The sequence below is a fragment of the Chinchilla lanigera genome, unplaced genomic scaffold, assembly GCF_000276665.1.
Source record: "Chinchilla lanigera isolate Chin_1 unplaced genomic scaffold, ChiLan1.0 scaffold00102, whole genome shotgun sequence".
Taxonomy (NCBI): domain Eukaryota; kingdom Metazoa; phylum Chordata; class Mammalia; order Rodentia; family Chinchillidae; genus Chinchilla; species Chinchilla lanigera.
In genome coordinates, this window is record NW_004955503.1 from 6,544,725 (window position 1) to 6,565,029 (window position 20,305).

The 20,305-nt window shown below is 37.5% G+C and overlaps 1 protein-coding gene across 4 annotated transcripts in view; it reads right to left on the reverse strand.

Moving 5' to 3' along the window:
* Window positions 1-20,305, reverse strand: part of Pcdh19 (protocadherin 19) — a 138,360-nt gene that overhangs the window by 115,831 nt on the left and 2,224 nt on the right. For 2 of the 4 annotated variants that reach the window (XM_005406928.2, XM_013505862.1), the window contains exons 2-3: window positions 17,463-17,603; window positions 16,436-16,763 (exon numbers count right to left, since the gene is read on the reverse strand). In XM_005406928.2, coding sequence (XP_005406985.1) covers window positions 16,436-16,763; window positions 17,463-17,603 — 469 coding nt within the window. The remainder of the gene's footprint in view (window positions 1-16,435; window positions 16,764-17,462; window positions 17,604-20,305) is intronic. The other 2 variants (XM_005406930.2, XM_005406929.2) reach the window with 1 other exon arrangement.

A 20,305-nucleotide genomic window follows, 5' to 3' on the forward strand; every position in this document is an offset into this window, starting at 1 on the left:
TAGTGTAGCAAGACACAAAGTCAACACTCAAAAATCAACAGCAACCATGTACATGAATAATAATCTCACCAAGATAGAAATTAGAGAAACAACGCCTTCCACAATAGCATCAAGAAAAATGACATAATTAGGAATGGATCAATCTATTGAAGGAAGTAAAAGTCCTTTACATTGAACATTATACTACTCTGCATAAGGAGATCAAAGAGGATATCAAAAAAGGAAAGATATCCCTTGTTCTTTGATAGGCAGAACCAATATAGTGAAAATGGCCATACTTCTAAAACTGTTATACAGATTTAGTGTGATCCTGATCAAAATACCAATAGCATACCTCAAAAAACTGGAGAAAACAATTCTAAAATTCATTTGCAACCAGAGGAGACCTAGAATAGCAACAGCAATTCTGGGCAACAAATGCAAGGGAGGAGGCATCACAATCCTGGACTTGAAATTATACTACAAAGCTACTGTGATAAAAAAGCAAAAAAGCAAAGGAAAAAAAGGAAAGGAAAAGAGGAAGAGAAGAGAAGAGAAGAGAAGAGAAGAGAAGAGAAGAGAAGAGAAGAGAAGAGAAAAGAGAAGAAAACAAGCCTGAGGATCAATGGAACAGAATAAAAGATATGGAAAAATTCTAGATACACTCAGTCAACTTATCTTTCAAAAAATGGCCAAACTTCCCTCACTGGAAGAAAGCCTTTTTAATAAATGGTTCTGGGAAAACTGGCTTTCTACATGATGAAGATTAAAACTAGATCCATATTGCCACCATGCACTAAGCTAAAATTAAAATGGATCAAAGTTCTAAATATTAAAACAGAACCAGTTAATCAGATGAAAGATAAAATAGGTAAAACTCTCGAAGACACAGGTGTAAGCAAAGACTTCATGAACAAAACCCCAATAGCACAGGAAATATTACAAAGAATCAACAAGTGGGATCTCATCATATTAAAAAGGTTTTACACAGTAGGAGAAACCACCAACAGAGTGAAGAGATGGCCCATAAAATGGGAAAAAAATTTTACCAGTTATTCTTCAGACAAAGGACTAATATCTAGAATACATATTTAAAACTCAGAAAATTACATCTCCCCAAATTGAAAGACCCTGTCAAGAAATGGGCATCTGAAATGAATGGACATTTCACAGATAAAAAGCACAAACAGCAATTAAATGTATGAAAAATGTACAACCTCTCTGCTCATTCTACAAATTCAAATTAAAACAACACCGAGCTTCCATCTCACTCCAAAAACAATGGCTATCTTAAAGAGGTGAATCAATAACAAATGCTGGCAAGACTGTGAGGAAAAAGGAATCCTGCTTTCATTCTTGGTGGGAATGTAAATTTGTACGACTAATATGGCAATCAGTATGAAAATTCTTTAAAAAACTAAAACTTAGAGGTTCCATTTGACCCAGCTATTCTCCTTTTCGGTACCTTTCTGAAAGAGTTTAAAGCATCAAATCAGTGTGATATATGTACACCCATGTTTATGGCAGCACAGTCTGTAACAACTAAATGTTGGAAATAGCCCAGATGTCCAGCAATGCATGAATGGATAAAGAAAATGTGTTTTTTATATACAGTGGCATACTACCCTATCATAACTAAGGATAAACTTGAGATAAATCTATTACAAGATTATACATATGAACAAAAAAGGAAGGAGGAAACATTTTTCATAATATTGTTTATCATACTTTAAAGGTAAACTTTGAAGTAAATTTATTGTAAAGTATGAACCTTTACACCTATCATCACTTAAGAAGGGCCTAAAACAAAGAAAAGTGAGAAGAAAACTCCTATAATCTCATTGAAAAATGAAAATAAGGAACATAATTTGTCTGCTCCTCCTCAGAACAACTTACATATGCTGCCTATACCATTTCTTTAGCCTTTCATATTTACTCCATGAGGTGCGATAAAAATATGTGGTAATGTTTAAATTTTAAAAATTTATTATAGTAGAAGACACGTTGCTATTAATATCCCTCAGAATCCTCCCCATCACGTTGAACACATTTATTCTATCATTCTTGCCATTTCCTGAGGAAGTTTTGGAATCCTCTTTTGTAGTGAGATCAAAAGGCAAATGTTGCTTCCAAGTGCCATCCAATGGAAAAGCAGGCTAATAAAAGCTTTATATGTCCTCATCCACCTTGTTCATCAGATCTGGCACCATGGAACTTCTGGTTCTTCCCAAATCAAAATGAGCACAAAAGCTAAGCATTTTGAATGGATTCAGAAAATTGAGGCAGCCACAAGAACACTGTCCAGGACCAGAATCCGTAGTAAAAGGATTAGGGATCCAGGACCAGTGTGTGTTCTGCCCTATGGGCTGAGAGGTTTCCAGAAGCTCTGCTTGACCCTGCTCATGGTGGGGAGACACACAGAACCCTCACAGAACCCTGATGCTCACAGGGCAAGATAAGGACCTGCTGAGGGCTACAATCATTTTAGGATTAGGATAATGCAGTAGCCTTAGTAAAAGTTTCGCTTAGGGAAAAAATAGGGCTTTTTTTTTATTAACCCTTGTCTCATCCTTACAAGGATGCATTGTTCTCTTTCCTATCTCAAAGCAATCAATACTGCTGTTCCTAGACTCAGTATCCTCTCTGCAAATTGTGTATGTGCTCAGTAAATAGCGGCAAGCTTAGAGTCTTTGTCTTTGCTTGTCCTGCAGCACTGACCTCCCAGCCCCACTTTTATGCATTACTAAATTGTCTCTTATATCATCCTTCACTGTACCCCTCATACGGGCATTTGGGGATCTTGGCCTGGTCCCTGACACAGCAAAACTAAAGACACTAACAAAAGAAGACTAGCGGAAAGTGGCAAGAATGACGTGTGTTCTGAGAAAGTGGAAATGTTTGGAGCGGGATTAAGGACAATGTTTCTATTGTTTTTTTTTTCCTCTTTTCAAGAGTAGTGGCCTTTTTTATTTTAATATACACAAGACAACTAAGATAATTGTACTAATTTCTATTGGTTTATTGAAAGGAACAATTAATGTTTAATTGTACTGTTATTTGTTCTTAAATTTAAGCAACAGTTAACTATTTTATAAGTAGTTGCTTTGCTGATCTCAAAAATAATACATGTTCAGTGTTGAAACTGTAGCAAATTCAAAGTAGATTTAAAAAGTATAATTCACTTGGTTTCCTACAATCTAAAATAACATGCTTTGATAATATTCCTCCCAGTTATTTTTCTATGTATTTATATATGCATTTTTGTAAACAATGTATATGGATTATTTTGTTTTCTGAGCTTTGTAAATTAATGCATATCATAAAGAGCTTCCTGTGTCATTAAATATTCCTCAAGATATTATTTTAATACCTTTATAGTATTCTAACATATATATGTACAATATATTTAGCCACCCACTTAATTACACTTAGATATTTTTAATTTCATATTTCTATAAACTATACTGAGATTAACATGCTTGCACATAAAAATCTATGTAGATCTAAGATGTTTCCTTAGGGTAAATTCCAGAAGTAAAAATAATTGGTTATTTTAGGGCTTTTAACGTGTATTGTCAAATTGCCACCAGAAAGTGTACATCAATTACATCAATTATACTTTATAAAGCAGTGTATCATAATCTTACCTTTGCCTTGTACTGAGTATTTTTTTAAACTTTTCTAATTTGATAAATTTAAAATGACATCTTGTATATCAAAGTGTTGTCTATGATTCCCTTGAGGTGAGGTAATACATTGGTGAAGACACACTTGTAGACACTTTTAAATTCTATTTTACACATTCCTGAATTGCTTACTTTTAGTAATAAATATGTATAGCTTTTACAATTAAAAATTAATAATGGCATTCTATTGCTACTATTTGACAACCAAGATTGACATATTTTCATGTCTACTGATCATTTATGTTTCTTTGTGGATTAATATACTTATATTCATTTTATATTTTTATATTTTGGTGTTTGTGTTTTTATAGACTTGAGAGAGTTCTTTATGTATAAGAGTTTTGGTTAAAGGCCCCCTTATCTGAGATGCATTCCCTGATCTTCCTAAAGCAATACTCATTCCTGACAGACCATCCATGCATCATCTTTTCTAATTTATCCCATATTATCATAGAATAGTTTATATATTTATTTATCATTTGTCTCTGCCAATAAAAATGTAAATACTGAGAAACAGGCACTTTGTTTAATTCATTATTGTATCCCAAGGATCTTATGTAGTAACTAGCATGTAATAAGCACTTTTTAAATATTTGTACAATTAATTTATACACTAAGAAACATAGGTTCTTCATAGAGTCTGAGTATAGTGGTAGTTGCCAGGGGTTGTGGATGAAGGAAATGGAGATATATTGGTGAAAGAGTATAAAGTATTAGTTATACAACATAAACACTGAGAATCTAATATGTAGCATAGTGATTATAGCTAATAATGCTCTTTTGTATTCTTGAAGTTTGTGAAAAGCATAGCTCTCATTTAGAAAATGGCAACAATATGTGATGTTGAATACATACTAATGAACTTCATTGTTGTACAGTGGATAAACAACAAGCTGTATACCTTACATATATGCAATTCTACCTGCCAAATAACCCAAATAAAGCCAAAATACCAGAATGAGGCAACAGAATTTTTTCAACTGCCATGTAAATTTAAACTAGGTTCATGTCTTATTTTTTTAATTTAGTCTCTAATATTTTGGATTATACACGCATTAGTACATTTTATGTAGTCAAATCTATTGGCATTTTTCTTTGTGTTCATTTGTACTGCTTTTATGCTTCTGAAGTCCTTGTCAATGTCAAAATTTGATGGATATCGGTTTTCTTCTAATAATTTTATCAAATTTTCATCTTTAATTATTTAAACCAGATGGGATTTATTTGTCACACAATGGAAAATAATTTTTTTTCTAGTTGCAACCAATTACATGGCACCATTAGTTACATAAACCTTCCTTTCCACCACTGATATAAATAAAATATATTTAAACTTCCATCTCATCTCCTCAGTGAAAACAAGATATCGGAGTAGGTACTACTTATACTTTCACTATGTTTCTTATGTCTGAGTACACGTGTGGTCAATAAGTGATGATCTACCAATACCTGCTGAATGATTGAATGCATGATTCTTTCCAAGCTAATGTAATTTCTTCAAAAGAGTCTAACTATTAAACAGTAGAGCCATTCACTAAAGTCTGTAACTAAATCATCATAGAGGGGGAGGTTTTACCTAGAATATATGAACACCCTCTAAGAGTAGAGCACACTAATCACTATAGAGCTAAGCTCATTAGTACAAAATGATACCTAATAAACACCTGACAGTGTACAAAAGGAATGCATAGGTGACCCAGCCCTTCAGAAACTGTGGAAAATTATTATTAAGATGGCTTAGCCAGGCATGGTGGTGCATTCCTGTAAACCCAGCACTCGGGAGGGTGAGGCAAGAGGATTGTTGTGACTTCAAGACCAGCCTGGGCTACAAAGCAAGCTCAAGGCCAGCCTGAACTGCAGAGTAAGCCTACAAAAGGCAAAATAAAAAAAGCTGGCTTACGTTACAACAGAGCTTCCCAAGGTTGAAACAGCAGGTGTCTCTGAAAGAAATAGACTGCACCGTTGCAGACAATGAGCCATATCCCATGGAATGCAATCCACCAGTCTCCAACATGCATTGGGTTTAATAATTCTGAAATCAAATCCAGTTTAAAGGAAAATCTACCTCATTTTTATCTGCCAAGTAAAACCCCAAGTGTCCCATATTGATTCTGTAAGGCTCAGTTAGCCTCCTCATATGGTCTGAAATTAAAAATAACCCCCAAAATACATTTTCTTTGAATTCTGGCTCTTTGCTGATAATTAATAGCAAACAGCAAAATGAACAAAGCCACGCTGAAATACTTTTTGTGCCAACAAATATCACCAAGAGAATGACAATCACTGAAATATATTGTAAAGCATGAATTGTAGCTAAAATATTTGTCTCTCTTGCGAGGTATTAAAATGAGAAAACATTCAAGTGGAAGCTTCAAGCAATTCCATTAGAAGTTGCATAATGTGGTTAGACTGACTTTATAATGGAATAAAAAGCTGCTTATTTCCATAATGTTAGACTTCAATGTTATAAAAGGTTGGATAATTTATCATGATACACAAAACAGTTCTTAAGAATATCTGACTTAAAAAGAAGATCTCAGTGACTTCCAGATCTGTGAAGTTTTAGGTAGTGTGATAATCAACATAATTCATATGTAAGTGAATTTGTGTTCTCCTAAAAGGTCTAGTTTTCCAGGCAAAAGAATTGTATTCCTTATTCATCCTTAGACATACAGAATAACAAACAGGGTTAGCATACTCATTGTTGTCTTTATGAGAGGACTCACGCTAGAAAGGAAGATATTTGAATGAAGTTAGTGAATTTTGAAGTAGACACTATGAATATTATGCACAGAATAGGTTGCTCTCATTTAAAAGCTAAAGGGCTATCACCTATTGTATCATCTGCCATAGCTAAGTTTGTTGCCCTCAGTACCTACCACCTACAGAGCAACCATGTCACCGCATGGGTCAAACCTTAAAGCCGTCAGCTATATGAAGCCCTTTAAACCAATCCTGCAAAATTTCACAGAATTACACTCAGAGCTGGAAGAGTAATTGAAGAATCACTGATCCAATTTCTTTACATATTTTTCCAGTTTTGATGTAGTTTGACATCTGTTTAGATTTTTCAGAAATTTCCATATCTTAGATTCTGATTTCCTCAGTAACAAGAGGTTTCAACAAACTAAAGCACCTCTTCTATGGATTTTTAACTTTGTTTTATCCATTTTGTTAGTGCCCTGCTCCAGAATTGTATATTTCTACATTGTTATCTTTGTGAATATAGTGATTCTGAGCCCTTCACACGTTACAGATACCTGTCTTTATGGAGTATGCCAGGCTCAAATAATGAGGACAGCAAAGTGTTACAAGAATCACACACATTTTTATCCCATTTCTCTTAATATGATGCCGTACACAGCCACGAACTTGGGCAGTTCAAATTCTCCCTATTTTCTATAGGGCACCAGTTTCTTCTGGAAGGCACCTGACATTCAGATGTGAAAAGACCATGTCTCCAGGTTATCCCAACAATGCCCAGTGTCGTGGCTTTCCTAGCTTACGAACTTTCATGATTTTCTTCTATCAATTACTATACAGTGTACAGTTTGAACAAAAGCAGTTTTTTGTTTTCTTCCCATTTCAAGCATTTCCTTACTGTGTGTTTTACTGCAGCAAAGCCTACCTTTTCTTCCATTTTTAAAGAATTTCCAGTAGAAGCAAAATAAGAAAGAATGACCTGGAGATGTAATGACACGCATCAAATTACCAAGCTCACAGCCCCAAAGAAAATTGGTGCTTCATCTCTAACATTTAAGGCTTTTTCCTAAAGAGCCATAACTGTCATATATTATTTTGCAATTTTGAAGTCAGGCAAAATCTCACTATGAGAGAACATTATTTAATTATTTATTTATTTATTTATTTATTTTGGTACTGGGAATCAAACTCATGACCACAGGCTTGCCAGGCAAGCGCTTATGCTGCTGAGCTACATCCCCAGCCCCATTACTTAATATAGTATCATCATGTTCTCTCCCCTAAGTTGTTACTAATAAACATTACCATTTGCACACTCTATCACTCAAAAGTCTATATCTGAGAAAGCAGAAATGCATCAAATAAAGAAATGATCAATACAGCACAATTACAGGCAATGCCAGGTATATGAGTGTAGTATGCCTATGGTTTCACCCGGGCCTCTGTTCCTGTAACACAGAGGAAGAATGTAGTTTTCTAACAAGCCATTCACTATCACCTGTAGCCGTATGCATTTATAGAGCCCTGCATCCCTCATGCATGTCACATTTCAAATATTAATGTTAGGTTGAAGACACTTTTAGTTATTAAAAAATTCCTGAAAGTGAAGCCAATCCCCCTCAGTGCAGTTGAGCATAGTCTTGCCGTTCCTGTGTTTCACTTAGAAATGGTCTTATAGCAAATGACCTACACACATAGGCAGCCCAAATCATACTTGCACAAGCAAGTGAATGAAAAAGAAAGAGCTCTTGAATCAAAATTAGGTCCAAAAATGACAAAAGGAGGAACTAAGCCTCAGAAATTAATTTCCAATGAATCAAAAATATTCACTATGTTATTTCGCTGGGATTTATTCACAGCAATAATTATTTGGCTGCTTTCTACTGAGAACCCTCAGTTAAAAATAACCCCAGGGAGATCTACCCTTGGGCTTCATCAAATCAGGGTGTCCTGCCCTTGCATTTGGGAAACTGTGTCCAGTTGTGATTAGGATTATGAACATTCCCTTGGAGAGATAAAACAGCAGTGTACTGAAGAATGGGGAAAGGTCTCTGAAGACATAAAGTTACAGACATGTGTACAATCCACACAGCCTGTACAGGTTCTGTCATAAAGGTAGGTGAGTGTGAGAAGCACATGGGATGCTTTGCTCTCCCCACCACACCATATACATACTCCCCTAAAAGTGTTCTAACCTTTGCACTAAAATTCCTGCATGTTTATGCAGGGAATCCATTTTGTTCAGAAGCACAGACTACACAATCTGAGAAGAGGTGCCCTTCATGCTCTGGAAATCAAATTTGGAGTGAACATAATCCAAAAATCAGAGCCCGCCAAGGCCAGTGCTGGTGGCAGTGAGGGAGAGCAGCTTGCCACAGAACAGCAACCAGATGGGGGCCCAGTGGGAGAAGCTGAAAACTGGCCACCCCGGCACTCAGAGACTTAATGGAGCATCAGAAGCCTATGCACACGGAGACAATATTTAAGCATCTGACATTAAGAAACCCTGGTGTTAGTCCATGAATTCTGAGCTCAAGGATAACACATGCTTGACACAGAACGTATTGCCTACTTCGATATCAAATAGCCTGCTCAGAACTCTCAAGGTAGCTGCTCCTAACAGCTGTCTGTCAATTTGTCTGCTCACTCTCATTTTTTCCTGAAAAGTAATTGTTTCCACTCCCAAAGGCTGAATTTAAAGATTTCTTAAGAGAGCCCTTTGATTTTCCCAAAGCAATTCTTACACTCCATCCATTCCAGGAAACCCTCATTGACTTGGGGAGCTTTCAGAACCCAGGACAGCAAAGTGGGTGCCAAGCCTTTTCAGGAATGACCTTGAGAAGAAAAGACCAAAAGCACTGAAGACATTCGTGGTGGGCTTTTCTTCTTTCAGCTACAGGCTTACACAGATTGGAGGATAAAAAACAGGGATGGTGTAGTTGTAAGTTTTATTTTTTAATAAATGGAACAAATGTGAAATGTCAATATTTGTTAAATCTGGATGGCATGGATCTGCCTTTTCTGGATTCTGTATATTTTAACTATTGCATAATTGCAACTATTTAAGTGAAATTCAACTAGTAATTAGCTAGCGAGAATTTCAGGGCATGATATCAGTCAGAGGAATAATGAACTGGCTCACTTGTCAAAGGTTATGTATATCTTTTCCATGCAATGAACCTTGCTTTAAGCAAAGAAAATATATGAAAATCCAGATGGATGAAGGAAAACAGTTAAGATTTGCTTATTCATATTATATAAGGACCCTCTCCTTTAAGAAGGACTAAAGTGTTTCTTTAAATATAAAACACCAGTACTGTGGTTAACAGGGGCCCTAATTCTCAGCCCAACATCTTTCCAAGAAAACAGCTACCATCAATGTATGTCTCCTGAAAGAGCCCCGTAAGGTTTTCTGTTCTATGACAGGATGAATTTGTCAAGTGACATATAATCGTTTGACCACAAATGTTGTGTGCCTAGGCAAGTCATTTGCCTTTTCTGTAACTCCACTTTCACGGCTGCAGAGTACAAACACTGGTCCTTTCTGACAAGTCTTCTAGGAATGCTGTGAAGCTCTGTGGTCCTTACCAAAACTTTTAAGCAAACTGCTAAACAAGAGTACATAAGTTTTCTGCATGTAAGCCCAGGCTCTGAACTGTCAGAGCACCTTCTCTGCATCCACAATACTTTCCTCATCATTCCCTTGTGTGGGGAACAAGTGGGCAGTATTAGCAGACTAAGCACACCCACTGGAAGCTCAGTGACCCTGCTTTGCAGTCCACACATTAAAACACTCCTAACTACACAACAGCTGAAGAGGAAATGTAACTTGAATAGCATTTCCCTCTTCATACAACTTATCCTCTGGGACTTTCACTGCAAACCTCTCAATTGTTCGAAGTAAATGAGGCTCACATTAAAGGCCAGCCAGTCACACCTCAAGAAATCAAGCCTCCTCTCAGTGGGGGAAAATGGCTGTTTCGGAGTCAACCTCCCACCTCTCACAAACTGGACTCTTGCACAAACTGCTTCATTTATTCACATCTGAGACAGTCTACCTAGCCAAGCTTGGCCTCCCCTAAGCACTGGAACCTGCATCATAAATGTAGAGAGGTCAGCATCTGAAACTCCAAACAAACACCTTACATCCACTGCAGCACCATAAATGAAAGGTCTCAGCTTTTCCAGGAGGTGACATCATCCTTTTTCAGTCCTCTAATCCCTAATAAGTAATCCTCTGAACTGCTAGCTCCAGTCTCTGGGCACAATACACAGAGGCCACAGCACACTGGGACAAGATTAGGAAGGGATAGGTCTGCAGCTGCTCCCACCTTGTGTGACTGACAGCAAAAAAACAGTTAGGGACACTGGGACTGAAAACAAGTGGTCTTCTAATAAAAAGAATTCCAGCGTCTCTGAGCCCTCCCTGGAAAATGACCTGCCTCCAGCCCTCTAGAGAGATAAATCTCAGGATCATTAGCAAGCATTCAGGCTGAACTCAACTTTAGTGAAGGCGTATAGGGAGATAGGTGATCTCTAAGGTAACCAGCTAATTGCCAATAAGGAATGATAATAATAAATTAGCAAATACTAATGTAAACTAAGTCAGTTCTGCAGCAGTTGCATGGAGACAACACAGGAACAGTTTATTCTGGAACACATCTTGCAAGATGATCTCCACTGAGAAACGCATTGCCTCAGCTACATAAGAAACAGGCTGATAAAGACATAACACAGGCAATAGATGGCCCTAGAATGTCTGCTGATACAAGTGGAGACCTTGAATTTTGAAGAAAACTGGAGGAAGCATGCTTGGCAAGATGTATGCTACACTGTTTTCCATTATTTCCTCCTGCAACTCTACAGTTATTTTTGACCCTTAAGGATAAAACTTAAATGATTCCAACATCCCATCATAACAAAAAACTAAAATTTTTGAAAACCAAGCTCACTAAAGGGTTCATCGATTTGTTTTAATTGAAAATATTTTGTATCATCTCTATGCTATCCAAGTGAGCCTCATCATATCCATTAATTTTCTAGTGCTTTCTCAATCTGCTATCTGATAAGTTTGCTGCTCTCCCCAGCCCAGAATTCCCTCAAATCACTGCTAGTCCTTAACTTTAAAACTTTAAGTACTGAAGCAAATTGAGCTATTTCATTCTTTCTATTTGTCTTCAAAGTCTAACTGATCTTTTATTTTCATTATTTGAACTAATATGACCATGCATTTAAGATTTTTTAGAAGATAATTGGATACATTCAAGTCAGCCTGCCACATGTGACCTTGTTCTGCAAACTCTTCCATAGCTACACCATCACTACTTTTGAAGCTGATGCATGAGTGACCACAGTAGAACACACAGACACACACACACACACACACACACACACACACACACACACATATACATATGCCTTTTAGGATGTCTCAGATCAAAGATACTAGAGTTTGCCAGTGAAAGGCAGAAAATACAAAGAGGAAATTCAAGATTGAAGCCAAAATCTAAATCCCTATGCAACTATGACTGGAATTCTGGAAGGTCTTGCTTACTATCATTCAATCCCTTAGAGTTGTCGTCTCAGAAATATTCAACATCAGAAAACTAAAATTCTTAAATGGCTCGCAAAAGAGACTGAGTATTTGTACAATTTCTCCCCTCTTAAGGGCAGAAAGAGATGAGACCCAAGTCTCCATTCCCAGTAGAACAAATGAGTTGTATTTGCTTCCTCTAAGAATGACTAGGATTGCCTGATAGCAAAAGGTTTGCTTCCAGGCCGTGAGATTAGAAGAAAAATTATATACCATACCTCAGAGCTCTCAAAACAAATTCAAATGTTTCTAGAGATGTATTGCAAACCAATAAACCCACTACATCTACATTATCTTCTTTTTTTAACCACCTTTCCTTTCTTCATTCTTTTTCTCCCCTATACACACACACACACACACAATCATATTCTCATTTTTATGTACATGTACTAAGCCTATAACCTAAGTAAACCAGGATGCCAACGAAAGCAAATTTCACCCTCCAACTTAAAACATTTAAAAGACACTGGTACCACTAATTCTATAAGTCCTCTGTCAATAGGAACAATATCCTCCACTTTGCCTTCTCAAATTTGTGCACTAAACAAGATCCGCATAGAGGACTTACCAACCAAAACCAGGGAACAGATAAATAGTGATGTGCAATCCTATGCAGCATTTTCTCCACAATTTGAGAAACTAAATTCCACTTTTCCAGACCATTGCTCAGATTCTTTTTACCTTATCTACCAAACTATATTCAAAATTACATTTGCTTTAGTTTCTAGAGCTCAGAAAACTCAAATGTGGCTGGGTTTATTTACCCATACAAAAGTCACCTTTAGGGCTCCAGTCTTTGGGTTAGAGTCTCAGCTCCAGAAAAAAAGGAAAAAAAAACAAAAAGTTTAGTGCCACCAAACCTTGAGAGCTGAACAGTGAAATTATAAATGATGGCAGAGCTGTCATGGAAGGATAAAGGAATAGTAAGGAGCCAGCAAAGTAACCAGTCACTAGGAACTCTCTTACATCCTTTGCCAGTGAAACCACGCAGGTTATTTCAGCTTGCCAACTAGAATGTGAACTCTCTTAGGACAGAAGTTACAGTTTATGTTTATTTAGAATTCTCATGGTATCTGCTACACAACTGAGTACACTTAAGACTATGAAAATGCTTACTGATTTGATCTAACGTCATGGTGATAAACTTCAAAGTGGGATGAAGGGGAAGCAGCACGTAGTAAGCAAGCTCAGCAGTTGTAACTCCACTCAACCAAAATGCCATTTTGTGTAAGACCTATAACTGACTCTGCAGTTAATGAAGGGAGTGGGTTGGTCACAAAAAGTAGCCCAGGAGAGTAACCTAAAGTGTAGTGACCCTTGGTCTCAATCTGAAAGATAAGAATTTAACTTATGCTCAAGAAATAAATGTCATCCTGAATCAAAATTACCTGTTTACTTGTCTGTTTCCTTGCAAGCTCCCTGGGGCCAAAGATCAAATGTTTTATTTTGTATCCCTGGCAAGCAATAAATATAGTGTCTTTCACATTCTAAATGTGCAATTAATGTTAGTTGGCTTGAATTAATAAATAGATAAAAAATGATTCACTGAAATAAAAGAATGTAAATAACATAATACAATTTAATAGCAAAATCTCCACAGAATTGCATACTTATCATTCACTGCTATAACTTTAATAAATGTGTTTTTTAGATGGACTAATCAGTTAATAAGAAAAATATAAAGAAATGTCAGGAAATATATAAGGATATTATTATACTGGGAATTGCATTGTACCCCATGGTAGTATTTAACATGCCATATTGCAAGTCACCTATTTGTGTTTTTCTGTCCCTATTAAAATGTGTATTCATTGTCTTTTTCATCACTACAACTCCAGAGCCTAAAGCAGTGCCTTCCAAAAGTAAACACTTGACACGTATCAGTTGAATAGATAAGTGAATCATTCTTACTGTTTTATAGACTTCACTGGACCTAAGTGTTCTATTGAGTCCACATTTAGAGGCTTCCAGTATGGTGGGATAAAAGAAAGTGTCATTTTCCCCATGCAGAACTTTGTAACACATAAAGGTTAAATGGTCTGGTTTGTGCGAAGCAATGAGTAGTTCCTTCCCCTTTTTAAATGGGTTTGTTGATTAAGCTCTCCAAGACTGCATATTGAAGGTACATGCTTAATCTCACATTATCTAGCATATTGTGTCTTGGATCTGCCGAGCCCTATGTACCAGATCTGTGTGATTTTGTTACAAAAGGAGGACATTCGGCTTTGTGAGTCCAAAAGTGCATCCGAACTGAGACTTCAGCTTTCTGAATAATTGAAACAATGCCTTGCTTATTCTGCCAATAAGGAAATCTCAGGAAGGATATCAAGATCTTTCGTAAATCAAGCAATCATAGAAATATCTCTACTGGCCCTTCCATGTATTTCACAGCACTGGGGCTAACATTTCCCTATTACCTTGAACTGACTGCATAAATGATTGCTGTGTCCTTGGGATTCATTCCTCAGGATTTTGTTTATCTCCCCAAGCAGCAGCAATATCAGCAATTAAACCCACAACCTTGATATCTTTCACCTCCACTGTTGAATGACCAGAATGAATAGTCTGGCCACACCATTTGTAAGTCATTTCTATATATACTCTGTTTCTTTTGTTTGTTTGTTTGTTTGTTTGTTTTCTGGTACCAGGAATCTAACTCACGATCTTGTGCTTGCCAGGCAGGCGCTGTGCCTCTGAGCTAAATCCCCAGCCCAAGTCATATCTATATAGAACAGTCTAAATTTACATTTGGTTATAAGACGGGTGCCTAGGGAGACATACTCTGGTGAGCAGGCCATTGCTGATAGTGATTCCCCAATTCTCTAATAAAATGATCCACTATTTAGGGGCACCAATGAATAAGAGCTTTTACATTACACAAGGGCATATTCTTTGGAACAACACTGCATGGCATATGGACCCATTTTGTAGATGAGAAAACAGACTAAGAAAAATGCCATAGAAAGAGGTGATTCTACTTTAGAGCACTACATTTTTGTCTCCTTTTCTAATTTGTTGATGGTCCACAAGTAATATTCCAAGTAATCTGTGGTCTATGTTCTAGTAGTATTGATGGACATTAATAAATATAATTGAGCTTACATGGTATAACACTAGACTTTCAGTACATCATTATTTATAGAGTTATAAACTGAAAATATTGGTGTTTTGTTGCCAGCAGTATATTATCAGTGTTCAGTAAATATTGCTTTTTTGTCCCATTAGTTCTGGTGGAAATTATATTTTAGGAAATCTCAGGAAAGATATCAAGATCTTTGGTAAATCAAGCAATCATAGTCATATCTCTACTGCCTCTTGAAAAGCCAGCATGAATCCATAAGTCCCTCTTGACCATACACTGATTAATAAACATTAAGCACCCTAAGAGTAGGAAATCAATATAAAAAATATGAGATCATTTCAGGTATGTGATAACCTGGGTATATCAGGTTGAATTATTCCTGAGACACAAATGTATCACTGAAATAGCACTCACTGGGAAATGCAGAACCCTATGATATATGCTTCCCTCTTTTGATGACCCACTGTGTGAGTCTTCATAACTCACTTAACATCTCTGGACTTCTCTTTCATAATCCACTGAGAGGCAATCTATTCAGGAATCTGATTAGGAGCATCAAGAAAATAGATATGAAGCTGTTTTGATAAATGTAGAAGTATTCTACAAATTTAAAATATCCCTAGAAGAAAGCATACACTCTCTGTGCTTCAAATTTCCAGCAAAAAAAAAAGGATTTAAGTAATTCATAGAAAAATGAAATCAATTTAAAATCTGTTACTTGTAGCCTTGCACCCAGCTACCATCGTGAGCTTACCACCCTACTACCTTTTTTTTTTTTTTTTTTTTTTTTTTTTTTTTTTTTTTTTTTTTTTTGGTTTTTCTCCAGTACCAGGAACCAAACTCACGACCTTGCGCTTGCCAGGCAGGCGCTTTGCTGCTGAGCTAAATCCCCAGCCCCCCTACTACCTTGAAATATTTCAATAGCCATTGAGCTTCCGACCACATTGGGTTTTTCTAAAATGATTCCATTTGAAAACATTCAAACACAGTAAAGGGAAACAAAGTTAACTCAAATACATAACTATTTCCTACATTTTCATGTCAGTGACAGCTTCAACCTCCTCATCTCTCAAACATTATTACTAGAACTACTACAAAAATGGCAAAGTGACTTTTTCAATATTGCTTGCCTCCCATTAACCAGCTCATCCATATTCTTGGCAAGATGCTAGCAAACAGAAAAATGGTGTGAGGGAGGTAAAAAGCAAAGGTGGGTTTTAAGAGGCTGAACTCTCACAGGACAGCCCTCCCCTCCCCACCGCCAGCATGAGAGGGTTTCACTTATTTTCAGTACCACTGGGTGAATTTGCTCTAAACTACTGCAACTGGCACACTGTCAAGCAGCTCAAGAAGATCAGAAAAGGCCTCACAGAGCTACTTGTCTGCACTCACCTCAGGCAGAGGCACACCATTGATGATTAGATCTGGCTGCTGGGGGCCCTGGCTGTTGAAAGAGTGATGGTAGATGTGGTTGGCACTGGTATTTCGGGTATTCTGGTTCTCCACGTTCAGGAAAGTGCTCTCTGAGCGGCGGCAACCCAGAGGCAGTGTCTGCTGGTGATAGTCGAAATAGTTGAGGGAGGAGGTCAGGGAGGAGCAACTGACAACATTCATTTTGTCTGTCTCTTCCACATCTCGGGGTACCAGGCGGATATCATTCTTACTGATTTTTTTCTTCTTACTTGATTTCTTTTGATGCCCATAGGAGTACTCAGCGATTCTATGTGATAGAAAAGCCAGCATGAATCCATAAGGCCCTCTTAACCATACACTGATTAATAAACATTAAGCACCCTAAGAGTTGCCCCCCATTTCTGCTCCAGCTCCTCATTCTGGTGCATTACCTCATCAGGTTTCTTCCTGTGCTTTTCACATGAGAAAACAAGCTGAGAGCCATGAAGTTTTCATATTAAACATAGTAACCTCCCACTTCCCCCCCAGAAAAAGTTCCTGTACTCTAGATTTGTAATTTTTCATGTTGAGTGGGTAATGAGCAGGGTGAGGGGATGAGGAAAGTTGAGCCTCCGGGAGAGAAAACCTGAAAATGCTTAAATCTGGATCTTTATTGGAACCCGAAGGAACTCACAGGTGAAGTAAGCAGCAAGTCTCAGTTTAAAAGAAGAGGAAATAAAGAAAAATCTGTTTTAAAAACCTCCTTTCCAGCTCCTCCAGGCATGAGCTATGTGGAAAGCACCCTGAATCTGCCTCCTCTATTATTGATGTGATAAGTTTTGGACGGGTGGGGGGGGTGGGGGGGTGGTACATTAGACCCTGTCCTTTGACATCTTCTTAGCGACTCTTCTCCACACCCTCCTCCCAGCTCTAGCCTGGACCCCTTCAACTTTCCACTCCACCCACTCCTCTCCTAGAGAAATCTGATAGCCAAATCCATTTGAATGGGGGAGGGATGCCTTTTTACCTCTTTCCCCTTAGGCTCACTTTCTCCTCTGCCTTTTTGTCTTGCTCCTCGCTAATGGGAGAAACCGAGGTGCAATGCAGACACTTGCTGTTTTGTCCTTTTATAAAACAGCCGAGGAGACAAGTGATGGTTAAACAATTACTGCAAAGGAATTCAAAGGTTAGTGCATTCAGCATCCTTCTCCATTCAGGTGTACCTACAAGCAGCTGTGCTGCAACTGGAACATAAAGAGCTCAATTTAATTAACACTGACACAGACCAGCTACGTGCCTCAAAGATGCTAAGAATTAGAAGACTTGTCAAAAGAAATACATTAAAATGTAACCAGATTATCAGTGTCATTTTATTACTTTGCACATAATGATTCCACTTATTGTTTAGAAATTCAATTTCTGGGTAATAATCAGCAAAACAATAGGGTTAATAAATAATACAGGTTGATCTTTACAAGGGAAAGACTGTGCCAGTATTTTCACTGACAAAGGTAATTGTCTGAGTTCAAAAACGGGAGCCCAATTCAAGAACCAATTGCAGACCATCTTGCAAGTCTCATAAATGAATGCATTTCAGGAAAAGGCTCTGTAGAACCTAAGAAGAAGAAATCTCTATTTAATCACATAGAAAAGTACTTTCCTGAACTTTAGGTTTCTAAGAAGTCTGAGCAGATGGGGAAATTGCATGTCTGAGGAGGGAATTTCTTGCTGTATCCCCAGGATAGAGCTAAGCAATTGAGTTCCCCTCACCCTTTCACTTGGCGCCCAAGCAGATTTGCAGTGAAGGTAAGCTGATGCTGTTTAAGCTTGGGAGCAAATAAAATGCCCCAAGCCCCAGGAATAGGGTTGATTTTCTTCTCTAATCTGTTTGCAAATAAATGTGAAGTTCTAAGCATTTTGTTTAGCATGATGGGCAAGTTTAGCAATGCCACATCCAGTTATTCAACCAAGACATTCGTTGCACACCCCTTTCTATATTGAGTATTTAATTAAACTGTACTTCATTAATTCCAAACCATCACAGAGAAGAGAGTGCTTTATACAATACACATTTGGGTGAAGTTTGAGAGCACTACAATTTGCATCCCCCCATTCAAATGTTCTCCTCCCAGTTTAATGATCTCCCTGGCAAGCTCTCAGAAAGAGCTCGCACTTCTAGTCATACTACATCACCAAGAGGTGACGAAGCCTTCACTATCTTTATTTCAAGCTTATTCATTTTTCATCAAAGAAAGGGACTTATGAATTAACTTCTTACTGGGAAAAGGGCTTTAAAAATGTGCATTCTACCATTATCTCCATATAAACAAAATTTTATATACCTTGCATTTTTCTATAAAAATCACCACTGGCAGTCACAGGTTTGAAAGGTAAAAGCAATATTAATTTCGATTTCTCTCATCTGAAATGACTCAGTGCTGAAGGAAAGAAAAGTCATGGCCATTTCACTAGTAACAGGATTAAAGCATTTATGAGGCATTGCAGCTGCTCTTTTATGGCATCTGATTGATATTCATGTGTGGTTAGCATTTGTCTACTAACTTGTGTAATGCAGAGAATAGTAAAAGGGAAACAATAATTGCATGGCTGTTACATATTCAGGGGGCTCTGATTCACAGAAATGTGCATTTCAGAAGGTGTCAAATATCAATCTGACCTACAGGAACATATTTTGACTGATTAACATGCAAGCACAGATGGCACAAATGACATACTGTATAAGTAGGTGTGTTGAAAGTGTATAGGCACACACACACAAGCGCATGCATGCACACACACACACACACACACACACCTTGGTTGGAAACAGCATTAGCATTCATTTGCAGCAAAGTAAAGAAACAACTTTTTTCAACCACTTTGATGAGACACTGCTGGAAAAAAATTATATGTGTTATTCTAAAGTTGACTCAAGATGTTCTTAAGATTTTTTTTTTATCGAATTGTAAGGAAAGACTTCAGCAAGACACTCTAATATACTATTCAGGATTTTTTTTTAAAAATTACATATCATTTGAGTTTCTACATTTTTCTTCTCTACTCTTTTCTAGTCTCCTCTTGCTCCTGCAACACATACACATCCTGCACACATTTGTAAGGAAAAATAACCCATACTGACATCCACTAGTAGAGACTGGATCTTAATGACACAGCACAGTCCAAACTGGAGGAAAGCACCATCAACTCCAGAATATTGCTATTTTTACTGAAACATTTGGATGCAGTCTTGTCACTCAGTGGGATATTTGGTCTTCACACACCAACCAAGCAGATATTCGATCACATGCAGATGTCTGACAGGATTTCATTTTATATATCCAGATGTTTGGGGACTGAATACAAAACAAGCCAAGAATAGGCTTAAAAAACATTAATCTCATCCTTCCCCATACACTACAGTTCTCTCATCTCTCTGGTCTGTTTCCCATCTTGGAGGCTCACTCCAAAGCTCCCTCCAGAGTTTATCTCTCCAAAAGAAAAGGGGAGTTACTAGCACTCTCTCTCTTTTCAGTACCTGTCCCCAAAATACTGAGACCCAGCTGTGTATGCGTCTCCCTCTCTCCCTCTCCTCTTCCTTCCTTCTCTCCCTCCCTCCCCTCTACCTAGTGCTCTCTCCTTAATTTTTCTACCATAATTTCATGGAGACAGCTGTGCAAATTTTAAAATGATAATTGCTCTGCTCATCGCTATGCGACAGAATCCATTCAAACAGTAAATTGTTGTCTTCCAGCAAATTGTCAAATCAAAAGAATTGATCAACTTGTACTGTCACAAACTTTTCACCCTCCACAAAGAAGCACTGTGAATAGGCTGCATGCATTTCTGTAGGTAACAGCAGCACGGGGTTTC